Here is a 20,589-nt window from a genome sequence, read left to right as displayed (position 1 = left end):
TCTAAAGCGTCACTGACCACAAAACCAGTTCAATTTGATTCCAGGCACAGACACGGGAGGATGAGCAGTCTTTGTCAAATACACACAGCTCTAGGTTCTACGTGTCACTCTGACTCCTTATGACTTGTCACCTCTGCAGCAGCTAATGGAGCTTAATGTGTAATTAATATTTCCCCCTCACGTTGTTTCCAATACGATGCTCGACCTGCAATTACTGCCAATAAAATCTCAATCACGCCACTCTGTGCTCAGATCAGGGTCATCACAGTTAATCAGGGCCGGGACTAGATAATGGTTTACTGCTCATGCCGGGCAGATGAAGTGTCAGAGGACCGGGAGATTAAATGTCATCTTTATTAAAGAGAGCAAGAGTCACTTTTTCACTGCAGGGAAGGAATACTGTTTTAAATGTGTAAAAAAAAAAAAGAAAAGAAAAAAAAAATAGAAAATGAGAAAATTAAATGCATCCGTCTCTTTATGTTTTGTTTCCATCCACTGTGATGTCAAATGAAAACCTGAGAAGACAGGATTATTGCACAGATGATATATTTTATTGCATGCCATTTTCTCTTCATCTCTCCTATGTGTTACCCACACGTTCAAAAACAATGACGTGGTCCAGATCTGAGCATCTTAGGACGTTTTTACTATATCCAGTAAAAAATGTGACGGGATAACAACCGATTGAAATTAAAATGGGAAAAATATTTAGACTTTATGGAGAATCTGTGAGGTTTATAATGTTGTGTTTCGGCAAATCACTTCTTTTATATTGGAGATTTGTTCCACTGTACTGAGCCGTCTCCCCATTCACTTCGACTACATTGAATATGTTCAACGTGTATTCTTAGAGAATACGTCAAGATCAACATGCCACTGCAACTCAGCTGAAGCAAAACTTATACTACTAATAATAATTATACCATCAGGGAAAAACAAATGTACCATGAAAATGACCACACGCCCGATTCACAGCAGTTGGCACTGTTTTAAAACACAATTACAGGAGCGTCTGTTAGTTGAACACAATGAAATTGATCTAGTTTGGACCCATTTGTTTGGATTTTAAATCTCTCATTTGGCAAATTTATCATCACAAATTAATATTTGTTATGTGGCAGAGTTATGTTTTCTTTTTAAACTTGGGCACAAAGCCAACAAAAGAAAACACACATGCATAAGTTGCCCCAGCTGCAAAAATGTCCTTCATGACCACATTTGAGAACAATCGCTCACCCAGTTGTGCACGCAAACACAATGTTGAGCAGCAACAAAAAGAGAAGTAAGAGTAACACTGCAGAGGGAAGCTTGGACTTCTCCTCAGATATGCTTCATTTTGAACTGATCATAACACGGACCGATGGACCTGATGACAGTTAAAGGAAATCTGCAACAGACTCACTGCAATTGCCTCCAGGGGATGTTCTCACGTCTATGGTATGTAGTGGCTGCCGTGCTAAATAGTCAATGTTTGTTCCAGGTTGGGACTGCCATGGGACCCTTGGAGGACCTCTCCACCACTATCAGCTCATCAGGGTTGTCATGTGCCTTATAATGAAGCAGGAGGTCTTGGATGGCTCGCTCTTCAATCTACAAAGGGACCAAAAAAAAAAGAGAGGCAACCCGGGACAATGTGGTTACCAAAACCACCAAGTGTTTGAGGGTAAAGGGGAAAAATACTGACACTTGGCGCGGAATGATATTAGGACTTGACATAATTGGAAAAAGCAAGCCACAAGAAAAAAAAAACAAACAAATTGTGTGACTGACGGAGACCTGATGACAGCTACACAGCTGAGAGAGTTCAAGAATCAGAGACACCTCATTTCGATAAGAAGAGAGAGCCAGGACACAAACATTTCCACTTGGACGCTGCATGTATGCGGCATACTCTCGGTCGTGTAGCTGTTGTGTTTGTGTGGGCGAGTGTGTAAGCACTAATGCACACGGACAAGACACGTTACCTGAATAAGAGCCAGAGGCTTCTCTCGGCTACGGATCAGCGCCGCTTCCTGCTGCTTCTCCTCCTCTACGATGGCAGCAAAGGTCAGCAGGGAGCAAGGGGGAGGGCCACTTGTTGCCCCCAGGACCCAGGGCCTGAGGGAGTTTATGAGGAGACAGAAAGGGAGAGACAGTGTGAGGGTGGATATCAGTGACTGGGGACTAAGAGGGCGTTTGGAGAGGATAAAGGTTGAATCAAATACTACCGTCATGGTCCAGGGCAACCGTTGCAGAATACTCAGAGATTTGATTTGATTTTCATCCAAACAGACATTTTTTATTTTACACAACAACACACACACACACACACACACACACATTACATCACACAGGCTTTGTGATTAAGTAGTTCAACGGTAGTCTAGCAACAACAAAAATCTTGCCACAATTTTGTGATTCCTCCATTAAAGCTAAATAATGACACTGGAGCTACTGGTGGAAACTCCTGAGCTTAAATGAAATGATTTAATCTCATTTAACAGTCAAAACGCACCAGAGTCAGGAGAGGAAGCAAACTCTAACCATGGCACACAAGTTCCTGCTTAGATCCACAGGAGCCACAGATGTTACGACGCAGTAAACAGGGGTTCAGTTATACATTTAGCATCCATCATTTCATATTAGGTACTCAGTGTGAAACGGGTTCTGATTTTTGGCCATTTGTACGAGTGGGAAGAAGCACATTTCTACATATAGATGAACATGTAAAAACATACCAAGAGCCAACGTGGGCTGTGCATGTCAACCTGGCCAACAAACAGGTCTGCAAAAGACGAATGCAATAAAATCCTCAAAGAATCCATATTAATCTTGGCCTATAAATCAATATATAGTGTCCAAAAAGATAGACATGCTAAAAGAGGCTGTTTCAGCAGATGTGACCTTATTTTTTATTTTCTCCACTTTGACCAAATACCTGGAAGAACCATGAAACCATTTTGTTCGGTTTGATCCTTTCTGACGTGAAGCATGCTCGTATCAATTCTGATTAATGTCACTGGTTTGACTGCAGTGACTCACACATGTTCATACGTAGAGGTCAGCACTCAACGAAGAGATAACTGACGTGAATGGAAAACCTGCAGAGACGTGCTAATAAGTTCAGCTTTTGATTAGTTTCCATCGAAATAGGGCTTCATATAGAAGTGAGAGCAGAAGGGTTTTTTTTTCCTTGCATTGAAGTTGTAAATCACCTGCGTTTTTGAAATGGAGTCAGACAGGGTGCGTGTTTGTGTGTATGAGAGCTGTGTTTGTCCAGCTGTAAAGGTCAAAGTGACCTCAGCGTCTGTGAGCAGGTCAGCTGAACCGGGTCATTTAAAGCTATTCACCTCATTGTGACTGCAGACTCACAAGTCTTTCAATTCACAGCAAATCATCCAGTCAAGACGGATAAACAGACATTTCGGATTCGACACAAACACGTAGTGTTGCCTGCATGTCAGGACCCAGTTCCTTTTTTTTTCTAAAGGGAAAAGGTCAATTCAAAGAATAATGACTGTAAAGCTTTGTAGTCTCGTTTGTCGTCGTCTTATATAAATCAACAGTGCCACCAAGTGGACAAACATTAACACAAGCATGTAGTCAGTGATGCCAGTTAAGTATTGCCTACACTCTGCCTCAGTGTGTGTTCTGTACATAGCAGATCTACTCACCCAGTGACCTTCTCTGTCTGGTTGCTTTCACATTTGAACGTGACCCTGCGGGCAGCAGAGACAGTGGGGGTAACAGGTGAAGCTGGAGGACCATGGCTCCTCTGTGTTCCAGTTTGTCCAAGTCTGATCAGGCACTTCTCCTCCTCCAGGAGTGCCCGGAATGAGCAGGAAGAGGGAGGAGACTGTACAGCTAGTGCCCTGAAGACCGAGAAATTCATTCATTCACATTGATTATACTGTATAGAGTCAAAGGAAATATTTTAGTCAGTTTTAAGAGACCACTCAATCGTGTAACATTTTAATTTTTTTTTAAATTCAATATAGTGCATTTAAGGGCCACACAGGCTCCAATTACAAAAATGATGCAACCCTTAACGGTCTTGCCAAAAATGTATTGTATTATTATTTAAATTACATCTAACTATAATTTACAGCTCACCCTCATCTGTTTTAGTCAATACATGTAAAAAGTTTCAGTTTTCAGTTAGGGAATTAAAGAATTTATGTCATATTCTTCTTTCATCACTGTTATTCCACTCTGGTTGCCCAATACAAATAGCATTAAAAAGGTCATTCATACAAAAAAGTTGAAAACTAAATTAAAATTGTCATTCCATTGGTATTAAAATTATAACTTTGAATAACCATAGCGAGGTTTTAAACCCATCTAGAGGACAGTAGAAAGACAGTGGTCTTCATATTTGCACGAACTAACCAGGCCTTCCCGGTGCTCTTGGATGGGGTAACTGTAGGGGTAGGTTTGGATGCTGTGGCCTCTACATTGGCCTCCTTGCTGGCCAAGGCCAGCATCTTTCTCTGCTTCTGGGACAGTTTAGTGGTAACTGGGGAGTGTTTGATACTGGAGCTGACACTGCAAAAAAGGAGGGAAAATTCATTCAGAGTTGCCAAAGTGAACAAGGAATAAATAATGTCCATCAATATAACACAGCAGAGCTTCCTCTTTACTATTCCCCCTGACTGGACTTCAACTAACCTGGATGACTGGCTTCAGTAAATAACAGCTTCTAAATAGGGCAGAACTGCTTTACCTTCCAGGGCTTTTAGGAGTCGCTCCGAGAGGCAGCTGAGAGTTTGCTTCCATGTCCATGATGGTTCTCAGATCCAACACTGGTGTTGGAAGAGCTGGACTGCAAGTTGTAAAAATACAGTTGTACATATTTAATATTGATACAATCCACTAAAATTTCAGATGTAATTTTAAAAACCTGTTCAAACCTACAATAAATCTATTTTTTCCTTTTTTGAGTCTTGGTTTGTTCACATCACCAAGTTGCTCATCAAAGGTGAAAAACAACTAAAGCACAAGATACAGTATATGATGTTTGTTCAACTTACCAGGGCTGGGCATTGTGAATAGTTTGTGAAGCAGATCTGGGGGGAGTAAGCAGACCATTTCTGTGAGAAGTCGGTGTGTTAGGTGGAGTCTTCAGCCTCTGACTGAAGGATTTTTCATCCTAAAGATTAAAAATATAGACAATATTGTTAAAACTATGTTAAAATATATAGTATAGCAGTGATGGCACATTTGAGTGCTGTGACAGATGTCAGGTGTACTGTGAAAAATATAAAAAAAAAACAAAAAAAACAAACATCCACTAAGAGGCAGCTGATGGCTATGGAAACTATGTTTGTGTGTCTTTCTCTGATTCCTGAGTAAATGTGACTCAAAATATTGTGAAACACTGGAGTGCATGGTAATGTGTATCGAGTAAGTCAGTGTGTAACAACTTGTCACCATATCTGTGTGTGGCAAATTTTATTTCTAGGAATGAAATGCAAATCATCCCACATTTAAAATTATTAAAATATGAGGTGTTTCCTGTTTGCATGTTGTAGTGGTCAGATATTAACCTCTGCTCTCTCGGTGAACACAGGTGACTGCATCTCCCGAGGACTGCCCAGACCCATGCAGCTGCCCTCGGAGTCTGATGTGAGCAGCTCCTGCAGGGACTCAGTGGAGTTGGCCTTGTCTGACTTCATCAGGCGCTGAGACCCCACTGAGAGGGGAAAATATGTGTTAATAAAACCAAGGTATTTAACATGTAAACAGCCTTTATATTAAATTCAGCTGATATCTGCACGGCCGTAGATTTTATACCTGTAACTGTGGGGCTCTGGATGATTTCAGAGAGAATGTAACCCCCTGAGCTGTCAGATCGACGCCTTGGTTTCTTTTTGGCCTTTATCTTTGCTTTCTTGAAAAGAACATCTCTATGGGTGATGAAAACGTACAGAATGAAGAGCTGATACCTTTGCTTACTTTAAATAAAATAACATGCTTATCTACCTGGAAGATTGATCCAGTCCTGAATCTGGTTTAAGGTTAAAAGCTGAGTCCAAATCCTCATGAACATAAAAGCTGAGGTCAGGAGCACCGTGGTACGGAGTGATGATTCTTTTCTGCATGGCTGGAACCTTGAATAAATATACAAATGACTAAGTGAAAACAATTACATAATACAGTAACCATACACCTCAGGCACATAATCCAAATATGTATGAAATAAAAAAAAAACCCATCTGTTTCAAAAACAAGCCATAAGTCATTGTGGTGTGACTCACCATCTGTCTGTACGCTGCAGATACATCCAGCAGCACCTCATCACTGAGAATATCCAGAGCTCTGTTGGAAACACAAAAAAAGACACAGCTCAGGAAAACCAACAAACACATAAGTTCTATCTTCTGTGTCTGCTGCAGCATACATCAGTATTTCCACAGTCTCACGTTGAGATGATGACACATTACATATATAAAATTTCTGCAAAATGTAAGGGTTAGGATTTTTATATCCCTAAATAGGCGCCATTGGATGATTCGAATACTGCTAAATAACACCACCATGTGGCCGTATATTCTACATTATTAAAATTTAAAAAACACATTTTATATATATATATATATATATATATATATATATATATGTACAACATGTGGAAAGAAAAAAAATCCATTTCTTTATTCTTACTTGGATTCCAGCAGTGCTGTAATATTGAGCCCAATAAACTGGAGACAGGAGAGTTTAAGCTGCTCTGCGTTGTACAAGGCAGCAAACTCCAGCAGCACTGCAGCATTTTTCAAAGTCACTAAAGACAGAGGTAAAGCACAAAGGCAAATAAATCAGGTAAATCAGAGGTATTTGTACTTAAAAATACACACACCCAGGCACAGAAAAGTGAAAGAGAGAAAGAGACAGAGAGAGAACATTAGTAGTATAGTAACAGGAGTAAGAGAACAGTCACTATTATCTCAGTATAAAGAGATCTGCTCGATGGTAAAGACCTATATGACAAATCAAACTTTACCTTAACTAAGATGCGTAAAAACCTCAAATAAATTATATATTGTATATTTCTGTTGCTAAAAAGATTAACTCAAACACCATGGTTTTTTTTGTATTTGTTTTACTTGTTTTAACAGATAAATGTACAATAGTTATTTTAGAACTTGGACCAAACAAAAATAATAGTGCCCAAAGTAAAGCCACAGTGAACAAATAAACTTACAGTGTTCAGTGATGACCACCTCACACATTTCTTTCAGTCGTGTGATGAGCAACTGGTCGGCCACGACCAGAACACTGCACACAAACTCTACTTTCAGACACTCTGTTGGGCACAGAAAGGAAACAACTAGTAGTGATGGAAACAAAAATCTCCTATTAAAAATAAATAATATAAAACTTACCTTTAATGGTGGGACACTCATCTGTGTAAATGTACTCCAGAATGACCTGCAGAATCTCAGAGCTGATGGGCAATTCCAGTGCATTACAGGACGACGCCTGAAATAAACAGCAGTCTTATAGTAATGTTTTATAAAATTGGATTTAATATAATCATGTTTTATATATGTAGCTACAGTGTGTAACATGAAAACAACACAACTGACCTCAATCCAGGGGTTTCCTAGCATACTGTTAAAATATTCTATGGAGAAAAAGCAAAAAAAAAAAAAAAAGTTTACTGAAAATGTTATGTTATCTATGTTATAAATCAAAAGCTAAAGCTAATGAAATGGACTTTAAACATCTGTGAGTTTCTGTGTCAGCTCATCATCTCACCCAGTCTGGCACAGAGGACACTTTTGTGACAGGGAAATTCTTTACCATCTTCAGATTTAAGAGTTACATCACAAAGGTAGGAGCTATGGAGACACAAATGGGTTCAAATCTGAAAATACAAACGTTTATATGAAATGTATTTTACAGCTACTGGTGTCCAGCAATATACACACCACTTCCTTTGGCAGAATTTGGGCTTGTTGCCTTGTTTTTTGTGTGTGACTATAATTTTTCCATGTTCATATTTGACCCCATCAAGTCTGTAGAAGAGCATGAAAACAGGATCAAAAAAATAAAAAAATTCACAAAATGTAATTTCCATCTGATTGTTATCGGGTCACTCACTGTGCAGACAGGCTTCCCAGGCCCAGCATCTTTGCAACCCCCTGAAGGGTTTTCACAGGGTTGGCTCCTCCTTCATTGGCTCCTGCCCTGTCACCTTTGCCTCCTTTACTCTTCCTGCCAGATTTGGATCCCTTGCTCTTGGCTTTGTCACCAACTCCTTTGGCTGCATTGGGGAGGGAGCGGTAGACTTCGAGGGCTGAGCAACGTTTTAGGTCCAAGTCCTGAAGGCTAGTGATAAGCCTCTCCTGCTCTGAGTCCTGGCCAAAATAACAGTGAAAGTGAGTTTGCCTTCTTAAAATAAGCACAGTTGAATCCAAGGTGATTGATTAATCACATTTACTGCATAGAGTATATCTGATTCAATACTAACATTTTACATACTTTAACTGAATGTGTAACTCTACTACTCTCACTTGGTTTTGTCTTGTGAAGTACCCCGACACTCTTGGCTGTGCTCCATTCACCAGCAACTCACATGAGTCGGTATAAATGAAGTTGAGGGCGTATTCCAACATATCCGCTGGGATCTTTTCAAAAGTGAGTAGAGTGCAACCGACCGCGTCTTCGCTCTTCTTCACGTCTGAATCGATTTCCTCATCAACCTTGCAGTTCGTGGTCATGAACTGCTTCCGGAAAAAATCAGACCTCATGGACAGAACATACTTGTGAGCCGGGAAAGTGCGATCAGCTGCCTGAAGAGTCACATCGTGAATGCTGTCTGTTTCATCGGCCTCTTCCAGGAGGCTCCGGAAGTGTTGGGAGAAGGAGGAAGGAGAGATACTGGGGATCTCATACAAACTGGACACAAAAATATAATAATTATCAATATTATTTCAACATGACAATACCTGATATATTCAAATAAAAGAAAAGATAGATTCCAAACACAAAAACAATAAAACATTGTCTATCAAACAGCCGAATGTTTTTTTTTTTTAAATCGCTGTTATAACCCCTGCAGATGGTGCAAAGAGACTAATAAGTATGAAAAAAAAGAAAGAGTTCAATGTTTTGTATAAAACCAGGTTTTCTGTGTCCCTACAGTTGTGATACTGTATCGTTTACCTCATTAAATAGTCTTTTATTGAGCTGATTATCAGTTACATTAAAATATCATCTGAATAGGACCCTGTACACACTGCTTTTCCATCAAATTTAGATAAGTAATTTAATCTTTTGACCACACGGTGGGAGTGTAGGTCCAGCACTGCAGCCAAACACCTCCACATGATTGGACAACCATATATGCACAGTCGATTTTTATTTTATTATTTTTAGTTATTGAATTAACCACATTGTGGTGAAATGAAAAAAAAAGAACTTGAATTTTTTCACAAAGCAAAAAGTTCATAAGAACTCAGAGGAGGAGCCACAGGATAAAGCCTGAGATTCAAGGCCAGGGTGGGTTGGATACATGCGAATTGAGAAAATAAATTAGGTTTTTACCACAGAATAAAATCAATCAACAACAACAGCTGCAGTGCTTTATCAAAGAAGTCATGTTTCATTCAGGATTAAAAAATCTCACCATTCACTTGACTTTTGAGTGCCTGTCTGTTTAATAAGACCCAGCCTCACAGTCTCCCACAATTTAATTATCACTCGAGTGTCTCTCAGGTTTTTATACCTTCCTTTTCAAAAAGTGTTAATTGTTTCTGCCTCTTTAGATAAATTATTTTTATCTCACACTAGGAAAGTATTCTTAAATATTTACAAGCAGTATTTCACACTTGAATTAAAGTACATCATTATAAAAGTAGTAACCACCTCCCACCTGGTTTTGGGGTCAGACTGAAGCACTCCAAAATTTAGCCCTTTAGAGTCCACAGTGATGCTGACAGCTCTGTGGATGGAAGCAAGTTTTTCCAAGCGGATCCGTTCGTATTGTGTCACACCGTCTGAATGGCTGGGATTCTCCACATTGACTTCTGTTGCACCATAAAACATGACAGATTTGATTAAGAATACATTATTATATCATTCATCACAACATCACAATAACCTACTGCTTCTCTTTCTGCAAATAATGCAGTACTCTTTTAACTCCTCACCTTTCTTGTCACTATACTTTTTATACTCTCCAGCCCACGCTCCGCTGAAGCCCTCCCCCTCCTGAGTCACAAACATCATGCTGTTCTCACTGAGAGCTATGTCCGACATGAAAACCTGACGTCCGTACGCCCACCGGCACTGCCTTGCTGAAGTGCCTGACGAACGCCAGCAAAACACCTGACAGAGAAAGGAACAGCACAAGACTGAGAAGAGTCTTAGTCCACATTAAAAATAACTCTGCCTTGGATAATGAAGCTTAAAAACCTTATCCAGAGTAAACTGAACTTTGTAACGTAAGAGAAAAATCAATAATCCATTATCTCCCTGTACTATTATTTAAGAAAAACAAGCTACAAGCAAAATAATTACACGTTTACCGCCTAAAGCATTTTAAAGTGAAAACAAAATACCAGGCAGAAGACTGGAAAGGAGAGAGAAGAAACAGGAGGGACACACTTACCCTGCCTGCTTCATCCAATGCCAGTATGACTGCCTTCTCCCCTCCTCCAGCATTCAGGACTTGTGGATCTACACGGTGGTCCAGACAGCCACCACTCACCACAACCTTCCTGATGTTGAGCAGTCTGGCAAAGAAAATAGAAACAGACACAATATTGGATGTGACAGCTTCAAATCTACAATTATACCGTATTAAATGTATAATTTATTCACCCAAGAAATCAAATACATGACAGAATTTTTTCTCTTTTTTGTTTAAATTTGTAGCTATTGTCACTGTAGACTTTTGTCCACCTTGAAGCAATCTTCTTGCACTGGAAGTCAGCCAGCAAGTAGACATCACCCTTCTCTGTCACCGCTACTGTTGCTGCATCACTAGCTGCCGCCATGGCAATGGTAACATCTTTGTGGTGCAGAGCTGATACCTGCCTGAGGGCCGTCACACACTTCTCACCATTAGGATCCAAGAGGTAACCTGGGGGTTAAAGCCAACGAGGTCATAAAGTCTACAGCATGGAAATGCTTTGTTGTCAACAAAGTATCCTGTTTATGTTAAGGTTTTTTTTTAGTACATTATTTTTTCCAACAACATTGACTGTGGTGAAATCTTTCTAAGTGACACTTGCCCAGCTGGCCTCCATTCAGTCCCACTGTATAGACAGCTTCCCTCGTCCACAGCACTGTGTGGAACCTTCCTGCTGCGACTCCAATCGCAGTCTTTCCTTTGAGCATCCTGGAGAACACCTGCAGAATTAAGGAACATCAATGTTGTCACATATGTACAGAAAAACTTGAGGTAATGTGTTATACATAAATGACTCCTTAAAAAGTAGTTTAAAGTTATACAACACTTCTTTTGTATTTACTATTTTATGTTTATGCTTTATTCTCTCTAAATTGGATTGGAATCTTGAAATCAAAAACTGACATGTTCTTTAGATAATAATTGTAACAAATCAAGGTACTGCCTTATTTAACAGATGAGTTATTAGACAAGTATTTATATTCCATACTTGTAGTCTATTTCTGTTTCTACAGACAACAATATACATTTTATGCTCATTAGATGGGATTCATGATGTAACTATCCTACCTGTTTAGGGACATGTACTGAGACAGGAGGAGGTCCCAGGCCAAGCTGGTAGAAAGTGTTGAGGCCAAATGTAAAGACATATCCTTCCTCAGTAAGAACCACAGTGTGGTCTTTAGCCGCTGCTACCTGGGAGCAGTGGTGGGACATGAGACCCTCCACCAGCCGAGGAACCTGAGGACAGCCGTGTTGAGAACATTTGTAAACAAGGTTTCAGGAACTTACAATGTGTTTTTAAAAGCAGCTGATTTAATAACATTCATCTAATTTCCTTTAATATAACTTGATCTAGATTATATACTTGTGCCTTTCACCCCAAATTGAGAGGTTTTACTGGCCCCCAGAAAAAAATCATAATCATCTTTAAACACTTCTTGTTCATATTCATCACCTGACCCTTCTGTATTTGTGTTCCCGTAGATCTACTTCCTGTCTTCAACTCACTCCCCTCCTATCTCTACCTTGAGGTTCAGGGCTTTCAGCTCCAGACATTTATTTTAAAGGCCAAAAATTAGCATTTCTATTCTGAGTTGCTCATGTGACTGTAGCCAGGGTGGAGTTGAAACATTTATCAGTTGCACATAAATGACTGGTGGAAACTGACTGATAAAGGTCCACTCACAAGCCCTTCTAGCTGTGAGGAGCATAAAAAAAAACATCCAAGGGTCAGTCAAGTCAATATATGTCAAAATGCATGTAAAGTAAAAGCTACTTGTAGAAGTAAATACTGAAGCTAATGTGCTAAAAGGAGCTGGTCTTTGCTAAAAGCATCAGGTCGAATTTTACATCTGAGATGACAATAATGTTAGAGTACATTGTGAACAAATTAAGGTAAAAATATGTTTAAGGAATAATAATCAGAATTTAATTGAGGAGTTGACAATTATATAACAAAACTATGAATGTTTAGTGGCTTTGCATCATGAATGAATGGTAAAAAGCATTGCAGCTGAGAGAAGCCCTGCAGTAGATGGTTCACTGTTGCATCTGTTTTCCAACAGTAGGCTGTACTGAAAAGAGTCTCACCAGATATGTCTGCTCATCTCCATGACCAAGGCGTCCTCCCTGTCCATGTCCACATGTGTACACCTGTCCTTTCTGGGACAGGAACACAGAATGGAACTTACACAGAACCACCTAAAAAGACAGCATGGACAGTGAACATATGTGTGCTACTGTTTACTTCTTCTAAAAACTATTACATTTACTAATGCAGCAATGGTGCTGATCTATTGGTCTGTACTGGCCAAAACTGCCAGAAGCAGACACTGAACTCTTTCCAGGACCTCGTGCCAATCCCTCTTGTAGTGATAGTAAAACACTGTGCCAATAGAGGGCCAGGGCACAAGTGGAAAAGCAAACATCATTACTAATACATTGGTCCCCTCAAGGCTTCAATGGAACACAGGGATGTTCCTCCAAGTATCACATTGATGTGGACATTCACACATATGCATACACACCACTGTAGTTCATTTAATTAAAAACATGTCGTTGTGGAATTAATATTTAACCTCTTGCACCTGCTGGATTAGGCTTTGAAATACAACGGCTGTGCGCCTCATCACTGGATCATTGTGTGGTCGTGAAATCAAATCCACTCCCTCCCTCTCCCCCTCCCCCTCGCTTGGTTTTATGAAATTGCTTAGCATGACAGGTTGTGCAGGTTAGAAAAGAGAAAAAAAAACCACACACACACCTCAAACCAATAATTTCTACAGTAAACAGCAATAAAAGCATGACAAAGGTGTGGATGAATTGGCTCTTAGCAGGTACATAAAGCTGTATTCAACATCATAGGGGCTGACAATAGATTTAACAAATAACCGCAGATCAGACAAGGTAATGACAGCATGTTGAACAGAGTCATTCTGCATTACTCATTTTGCTATAACTTGCACCTGCTCTGGGCGGTGGAAATATAAGACATCGGAATTAGCAGGTACGTATATTAATCACTTTAAGAGCCTCTGAAGGACCAGCCCCTGAAATCGTAGCCTGGCACTGTATGCACAGTTTACAATACAGTTAGCTGTTACCCACTGCTTTGCCTTTAGTTTCAAAAAAATATTTAGTGCCAAAATATCTCGGAACAAAGCATACAGTAAAAAGAACAAAATGTATAGTTTATTTTAGAAAGTTTCTCAAATGGAGGGTTGTGATGAAAAAAGGTCTGGCACGAGCGAGTGGAGTGGCTTGCTACTGTGTTAAAAAATGATGCACCACTCTGCTGAGATCTTCACCAGGATTGTATCCCACTCCAAAATAATCTCCACTGCATATATATATATATACACACACAGTATATATATATAACATTATATATAACATTATATATAACATTCATAATTACTTGTGGTGAGAAAAAATTTTGGGCTGCAGAACACCTTTTACTATTTGTGAATGCTGTTAATTGAAAAAAGTGGGGAAAAGGTAATCTAGAAATGGTTCAGTTGCAATCAGTGAACCTCTAGTACTGTCTAATGCAGTGGTCTTAAAGTGGGGAGGTGGGCCCACCTACAGGGCATGGAGTTTTTGCAGGGGGGAGGGCAGGGGGCAGCAATTGTTGTGTCTCAACTTGGGGGAGGTGGCTACCAATAGCTCTATCCGTGAAAAGGGGGATCTGACACAAAAGGCTTAGTTCTAATGCAACATTCTTGGGTAAAACAACTAAAAGCTGTGTAAAATCTTCACCCATCTCAATGTCAACTTTTATTTTGCAAAGTAGACGTGCACATTTTTCACTTTTTTTACTTTAATACTTAAATAATAATTACATTTGGATAGAAAATATCCATTCGGACAGAGCTAAAGAATTTTATTTTTACATAATTGTTACAATTTAAAAAAAAATAGGTGATTTAAATAAAATAAGCAACATAGCTGAAATATTCACCACTATAGCAGAGCGAGTGTCATAACAAAATTCACTCATGACTCATGGTACAAATATAAAACATTTAATTTAGGTGCAGTAATAAAGTTGAGGATAAAGATTGTTTTAACAGCTGTGGATTTACCATGCATGTGTGAGCCAAGTACTTTAGAAAAGAAGATTCCCAAGAAGCTGTGAAGTTGTGTAATATAGGACTAGGGGGAGTGTCTGTTTTGTTAGTTTACTCAGATGGTCTCCCTTTTTGAGAATTCCCATGTCATTTGACTTTTTTCCACCACAGTTTTACACAAAGAGGCCTGTAGTTGAGTGACGCATATAACTGGAGTTTTGAGGATGGGGAAGACCTGCAGGGAAACACCATTTCTCAGGAGGACAGGTGTTGTTATCCTACCTGCTTTATGTAAACTCCTGTCCTTGCAAACACATCCACAATCTCAGGGTGCTGTCGGCTCTCCTGATTACCATGGCCCAGAGTAAAATTAGCATTATTCCCCCATGTGTAGACTTCAGTTGGATCTGTAGCAAAGAGAAAACACCCAATTACAAAACAAAGAAACAACAATATTTCAACCTGAAGATTAAAGGTGTGATTCATATTACATCATGGAGTCACCTAGTGACCTAGTGAACGTCAACAAAAATGTTATGTGATGCAACGTGTTCTGTAACTGGAGCAAATGATTGCCATGTACTAGTCACTGTAAGTAAAGAACTGATGTGGCTCTTACCAGTGTTTTTGAACACAACATGTGCTGGTCGGTCCTTCATTGTAAGGTCGAGTACAGACAGACCCTCCTTGTCTTGGGTGGAGAGAAGTCCACCATGCTGCAAAATAATTTTGCAAAAGTCATATGACAAAAAAGATAAATTTCCTGAAGAAGCTCTCTTAAAAAAAAAAAAAGCATACCTTGACTAGTGGGATGAGACAATGGATGTGTCCATAGAAGGCGCTGCGATGCAGAGGAGTCCATCCAGATTCCTTGTCTTTCACTGTCAGGTCACCATACTTATTTTCCAGCAGCCACTCCAGCAAGGCTTTTTTACCCAGAGAGGCCACCATATGCAGCGATGTACGGCCAAAGTCATCCCGCAAGATGTTCGAATTATGACAGTATGCAGACAAGAAAGCCCGTAACTGTCCATCAGAGCCATTGGTCAGTGCCGCCACTATGTTCTGTGCATGCTGCAGTGAGCGGCATTTGTGAGTGCAGTCCAGTGGAGTCAGACTCATTCTGACCTCTAAAGACTTTAACACATCAAATGTTTCAAAAACTCCGTTTCCAAAAAAAGAGAAAGAAAACAAAAAAAAACTCCCAAGAACTGTAATTAACAAAAATCAGGTTTTAACAAAAAAGCTCTAACTAGAACTGTACTTTAGCTGCCCACTCACAAGCAAAGATTAAACTAAAAATTAATTTAACAAAAGGTCAAAATGGTTTGGAGTGCTAGAATTGTGCTTGTGTTGAGGTTCCACTGCACCCTAGCGACCCCAGAGCCTTTGTGAGACTTTTTCAGTCAACCATTTTGACAGAAGTTTGAAATATAATTAAGGTGCACCTAACATACATTGGCATCAGTATTTCAATAAATAAATAAAAAAAAATTTTACTAAAACTTACATATCCGTGTTTACAAAAATAGAATTATCTCGGCTACTTTACAAAAGGCAACAATTTGATCAACCCCTGAAAGTGTCATCCAACAGTCCAACCTTTAAACTTGAGGGGAAAGGCTCCCTTTCCCCCCAAAACTCTCAAACTCCTTTTCAGAACTCCATAATTGTAGAGTGAACCTGTGGAAAACAAGTGTGTTAACAAGTAAAAACAGCACAAAACTTTATAATAAGTGCGAGCTTAGTACTGAAATAATTTTGACAACCTTGTGTGAAGTGTTAATAATAAGCAAAATATTTATTTACTCAAATGATTACTTCATTCAAATAAACACTTATTTTGTGCTAGCACTGCAGTGTAGGAAGAGTGAACTACAGCAGTATGTAAATATCTTGGTCACAAAATTGGGGTTTTGTTGCAGAAAAAACAGCGACATTATGCAACACAACACTTTGACAAGATGAAGGTACAACCTTATTTAGCTTCTACCAATGTTTCTATCTAAGGAATTACAGTTTCATAAGTCAAAACAAACGTTTAAAACTCCTACTTTTTCCATTTATGGAAATGTACAGCTCATGGGCCAAAACGTAAAAACAACCGTTCGCTTTAAACGGTAAAAAAAACACTTTAAAACGTAACATTGAAGTCTTCCTTCAACACAGATAAAAATATTAACTACAACGTATAATGTTTTGGAAATATGTACCGATACTATGTATTTAGGAGATTTAAGATTAGCTGTTAGCTTAGCCGACACATCATCGCCGGTAAATGTTAGCTGGAATTGTATCAAATAAACACGACTTTACTCCTTACCTTCCGCTAGATGAAGAAAAAATTGCAAATGGAGAAGCTTGCATCAACGACGAGCAAAGATTGTGACATTTTATCTTCAATGCACACTTTGACCGCTGAAGCAATTTTTGACAAGATCCCAAAACCCTGCAGGTTGGACGGAAAGACCTAGTACTTTCGGGACTTCTGATTGCTCAAGGCCTGTGCATACTTAACGTCTATTGGTTGGATTTAGAGGGCGTTATTTTTTGGTCAGCGAATTATGAATTGGTAATCGCACGGATTTACGCACACGTATGAAGAATTAAGATAACGTCATTGATTACAAATTCTGATTGCTCTTAAGAGCTTTAAAAGAGACAGCGAGAAAACAGATTGTTATACAATATGGAAGTTATCCATCCAGAAATGTAGTTTGTGTGCAGTTAGAGACAACGGTAGGTATTTGTACGTCGGTGTTTCAGGTACTCTGCTATTATGTTTTATGGGATTTAATTCGTGTAAACACCTCTTTTTATTATCCTTATATTGAACCCAAAAAGTCGGCGAATCTCCTGAGCAAAGTGTTTTAAAAGCTAAACATTATTCGCTTAGCAAAATTGTGTCATCTACTGTAGTTTTGCTTCATACACAACATATACCATGTTCGGTGCTGTATCACTTTCAACTGCAATACAGGTGTCATGGAATTACCTAGATGATTGTCACATTGACCTCAGCCAAGAATAGGAGAGGGTCAAGGGAGGGTAAAGCTTAGGTTACACCAGGATCCACACAGGGGCTTCCAAATATGACATATTGATGAGCATGCCGCCTTCCTCCATTTAAGCCTAAATTGATACACACTTTTTTAAGGCAAAATAATACTGCAGAATCACAAGACACACATGGGTCTTCTCACCAAAAAGATATGAAAAGTTTAATGTTTAAGAAAAATACATACATACATACGCACGTACAAACCTGAAAATATCTAATGCATCAGTTCTTAATGCATTATGCAAAAAAATAAAAAATAGAATACAACCTGTGTTGGTTTTGCACTGATAACATTTAAACGAGTTTTATTCTCTATGTAACGAATAGACATGGATAGAACATTTCAGCAAAACAATGAGCATCTTTTTGGTAATCTTTCCTTTTGCATATGGAAAAATGTACTAGACTATGCAGGTGGGTCAATACAGCATTTTCTAGCAAAAGTAATTACTTTTTAGCATCAGTAACTATTAGCAGGGGATATATTGATTTTGTGAAAATAAAGTAATAAGGAGCAAAGCATCAAATAAGACCACAAAACATTGCACATTGCATGTTTTGGCAGTTATGCCAAGTGGAAAATATTGCTTATTGGATGGGGGTGTAAACAAAAAGTAATTGGTTTAATAGAAGCTTCTGAGGTTTTCTTCCACCCCTGTTTTCCTGAAGGATGGTACGCTCCCAGCCGCTCTCTCTTTCTCTCTCTCCATCGCTCTGTCTCGCTCTCTCTCCCTCAGACTCCCTGAGCTTCATTACATTCTGGATCTGCGTATGTAACAGGAGGAAACATTGGAATAAGACAACAGGGGCTCATTGTGTTTGTTTCTGAAACAGTATCCCGAGCAACTTTTCCACCGGTCTTCACTCCTGCATGGGAATCAGCCGTTCATCTCATCTGAGAACCTGAGAAACACGTTTTTCTTTTCTTCTCTGAAAAGACGTAAGGAAGGAAGACCCTGGAAGTTTCAGTCTTTCGCCACTTCCCTAATGTGACTGTGGACATGCAGACTGAAGCCACAATGGTGTGGGGATAAGTTCTGTATGAATGCATGGCTGGAAGGGGAGCGTTTTTCACGAGGATAACGCTGAGTAAATCACTTTGAGTGGTAAAAACTTTCCACAAGGCGGAGACTGAACTGGGGTTTTCCTTGGGCTCGGCACAGACTGATTTTTAAAATTCCAAGATGCGCCTGTTGAGCTCGTCTGACGCCTGTAGGATCGGACTGAGCCGGAGCGGAGCGCTGAAGTCCGGTATGAGCCGTTTACTTGTCCTGCTCCTTACGGTCGCACTCTCCCGTTGCTCGTGTCCGGACAGATGCTTGTGCTCCTCACAAACGGTCAAATGCCAAAACCAGGACTTGAGTGCGATTCCACTGTCCTTACCGCTCAATACCAGGTTCTTGTTTGTAACGGGAAACAACATCTCTGATATAACCGTGGACTCCTTCCCAACCAAACTGGAAATGTTAACTGATCTCTATCTCAGTGGGAACCAGATAGAGTCTGTTGGGGAAAAGGTGTTTGAGAACTTGCCAAACCTTGTCCGACTGGACCTGAGCAACAACAAATTCCAGACTTTCAGCGATAGTGCGCTTCCTGACATTAATAGGCTGGAGGTATTAAACCTCAGTAAGTCTTTCCAAAATCATACCGACATAGACGTGGTCGTCGGCGTGCTGCAGAGTGCGAAGCTTGACAGGCTGAAAGTTCTGGACCTGTCCAACAACGACCTTGTGATTCTCCCAGAAGACACCTTCATGAGCCTTTCAAACCTGGTCAACCTCAGCCTGCAGAACAGCTCTATCATCTCCATCCAGAATGGGACGTTGAAGGTGCCACAACTGCATAACCTTGACCTGAGAGACAACAGCATGAAGTACCTGCCGACCACCACCCTCGCTGAGTTCAGCAGCATGCCTGACCTTCGCATCTGGCTGTCAGGGAACCCCTGGCGCTGTGACTGCTTCATAGAGGACACACTGTTATGGTTGAAAAATTCCACTCAGGTCATTGACATGCAGAATCTGACCTGCAAAGACCCTGAGGCCTTGAGACGACATCTGCTCATGCACGTGGATCCATCCCATCTAAACTGCTCTGGCAACATGGAAGGTGTGTTGGAGACTTCTTATGTTTTTTTGGGTCTGGTTCTGGCACTAATTGGTGTCATTTTCCTGTTGGTGCTGTACCTGAACAGAAAAGGCATAAAACGTTGGATTTATAACTTTCGGGACGCTTGTAGGGACCATATGGAAGGGTACCATTACAGGTACGAGATCAACTCTGACCCACGACTGGCAAACCTGAGCATCAATTCGGATGTGTGATGCAGGATGGGACAAGGTTAGGGAGTCACATTGATCTTAAAGGACTAAAACTTTTTAGACTTGCATGAAATGCTTCCTCCCTTTAACCATTTTTGTCCATGATGCTGTTATGTTACTACATCTGTCATGATTCCAAATCTCATGAACTATTCAGTCACCCTTGCACGTCCTCTACAAATACAAGGAAGCTGAGACATTACCTGTATTCCGCCTGTGCAACAATGCATGGACAATGATTCGTGACCTGTTTTTTGTTTTTATTATTCAAAAGGACATATTAAAGGTGTACACTGACTTATAAGTGAATTGATACCTAGGGAAAAATACATAGTGCTGGTCCATTGCATTAATCTCATTATGCCTCTTTTGAAAAGAAATGCTTTGCTACATTGTTTGTTAGTTTTATTATGTGAATTATCTCGTACATGTCATTTATTTTATGAATGATTATAGTGCACATTGCATAGGATTTAGAATTAACACATGGATGTAATTGAATTTAATTTTTCTGTA

At 39.8% G+C, this 20,589-nt stretch overlaps 2 protein-coding genes across 2 annotated transcripts; one reads left to right on the top strand and one right to left on the bottom strand.

Annotated features, from left to right (window-relative positions):
* Positions 1-529: 529 nt before the first annotated feature.
* On the bottom strand, positions 530-17,172 carry ibtk (inhibitor of Bruton agammaglobulinemia tyrosine kinase). The gene is made up of 29 exons (XM_008323649.3): positions 17,012-17,172; positions 15,487-16,371; positions 15,308-15,404; positions 14,971-15,095; positions 12,710-12,820; positions 11,687-11,857; positions 11,220-11,337; positions 10,888-11,068; positions 10,595-10,718; positions 10,134-10,311; positions 9,857-10,010; positions 8,496-8,880; positions 8,083-8,339; positions 7,911-7,997; positions 7,738-7,820; positions 7,566-7,603; positions 7,362-7,458; positions 7,181-7,282; positions 6,643-6,760; positions 6,237-6,297; positions 5,962-6,089; positions 5,773-5,885; positions 5,526-5,671; positions 5,010-5,128; positions 4,703-4,801; positions 4,369-4,524; positions 3,654-3,851; positions 1,965-2,097; positions 530-1,590 (listed from the first exon to the last, which is right to left on the bottom strand). The coding sequence occupies exons 2-29, from the start codon at positions 15,808-15,810 to the stop codon at positions 1,465-1,467; spliced, it is 4,029 nt and encodes a 1,342-aa protein (XP_008321871.1). The 5' UTR covers positions 15,811-16,371; positions 17,012-17,172; the 3' UTR covers positions 530-1,464.
* A 149-nt stretch (positions 17,173-17,321) lies between these two features.
* Positions 17,322-20,386, top strand: tpbg (trophoblast glycoprotein). Its single transcript, XM_025061235.1, has one exon. The coding sequence runs from the start codon at positions 18,934-18,936 to the stop codon at positions 20,074-20,076; it is 1,143 nt and encodes a 380-aa protein (XP_024917003.1). The 5' UTR covers positions 17,322-18,933; the 3' UTR covers positions 20,077-20,386.
* The last annotated feature ends 203 nt before the right edge of the window (positions 20,387-20,589 follow it).

Source organism: Cynoglossus semilaevis, chromosome 13, assembly GCF_000523025.1.
Source record: "Cynoglossus semilaevis isolate Cse_v1.0 chromosome 13, Cse_v1.0, whole genome shotgun sequence".
Classification (NCBI taxonomy): Eukaryota; Metazoa; Chordata; class Actinopteri; order Pleuronectiformes; family Cynoglossidae; genus Cynoglossus; species Cynoglossus semilaevis.
This window is presented reverse-complemented; position numbering and strand designations above follow the sequence as displayed.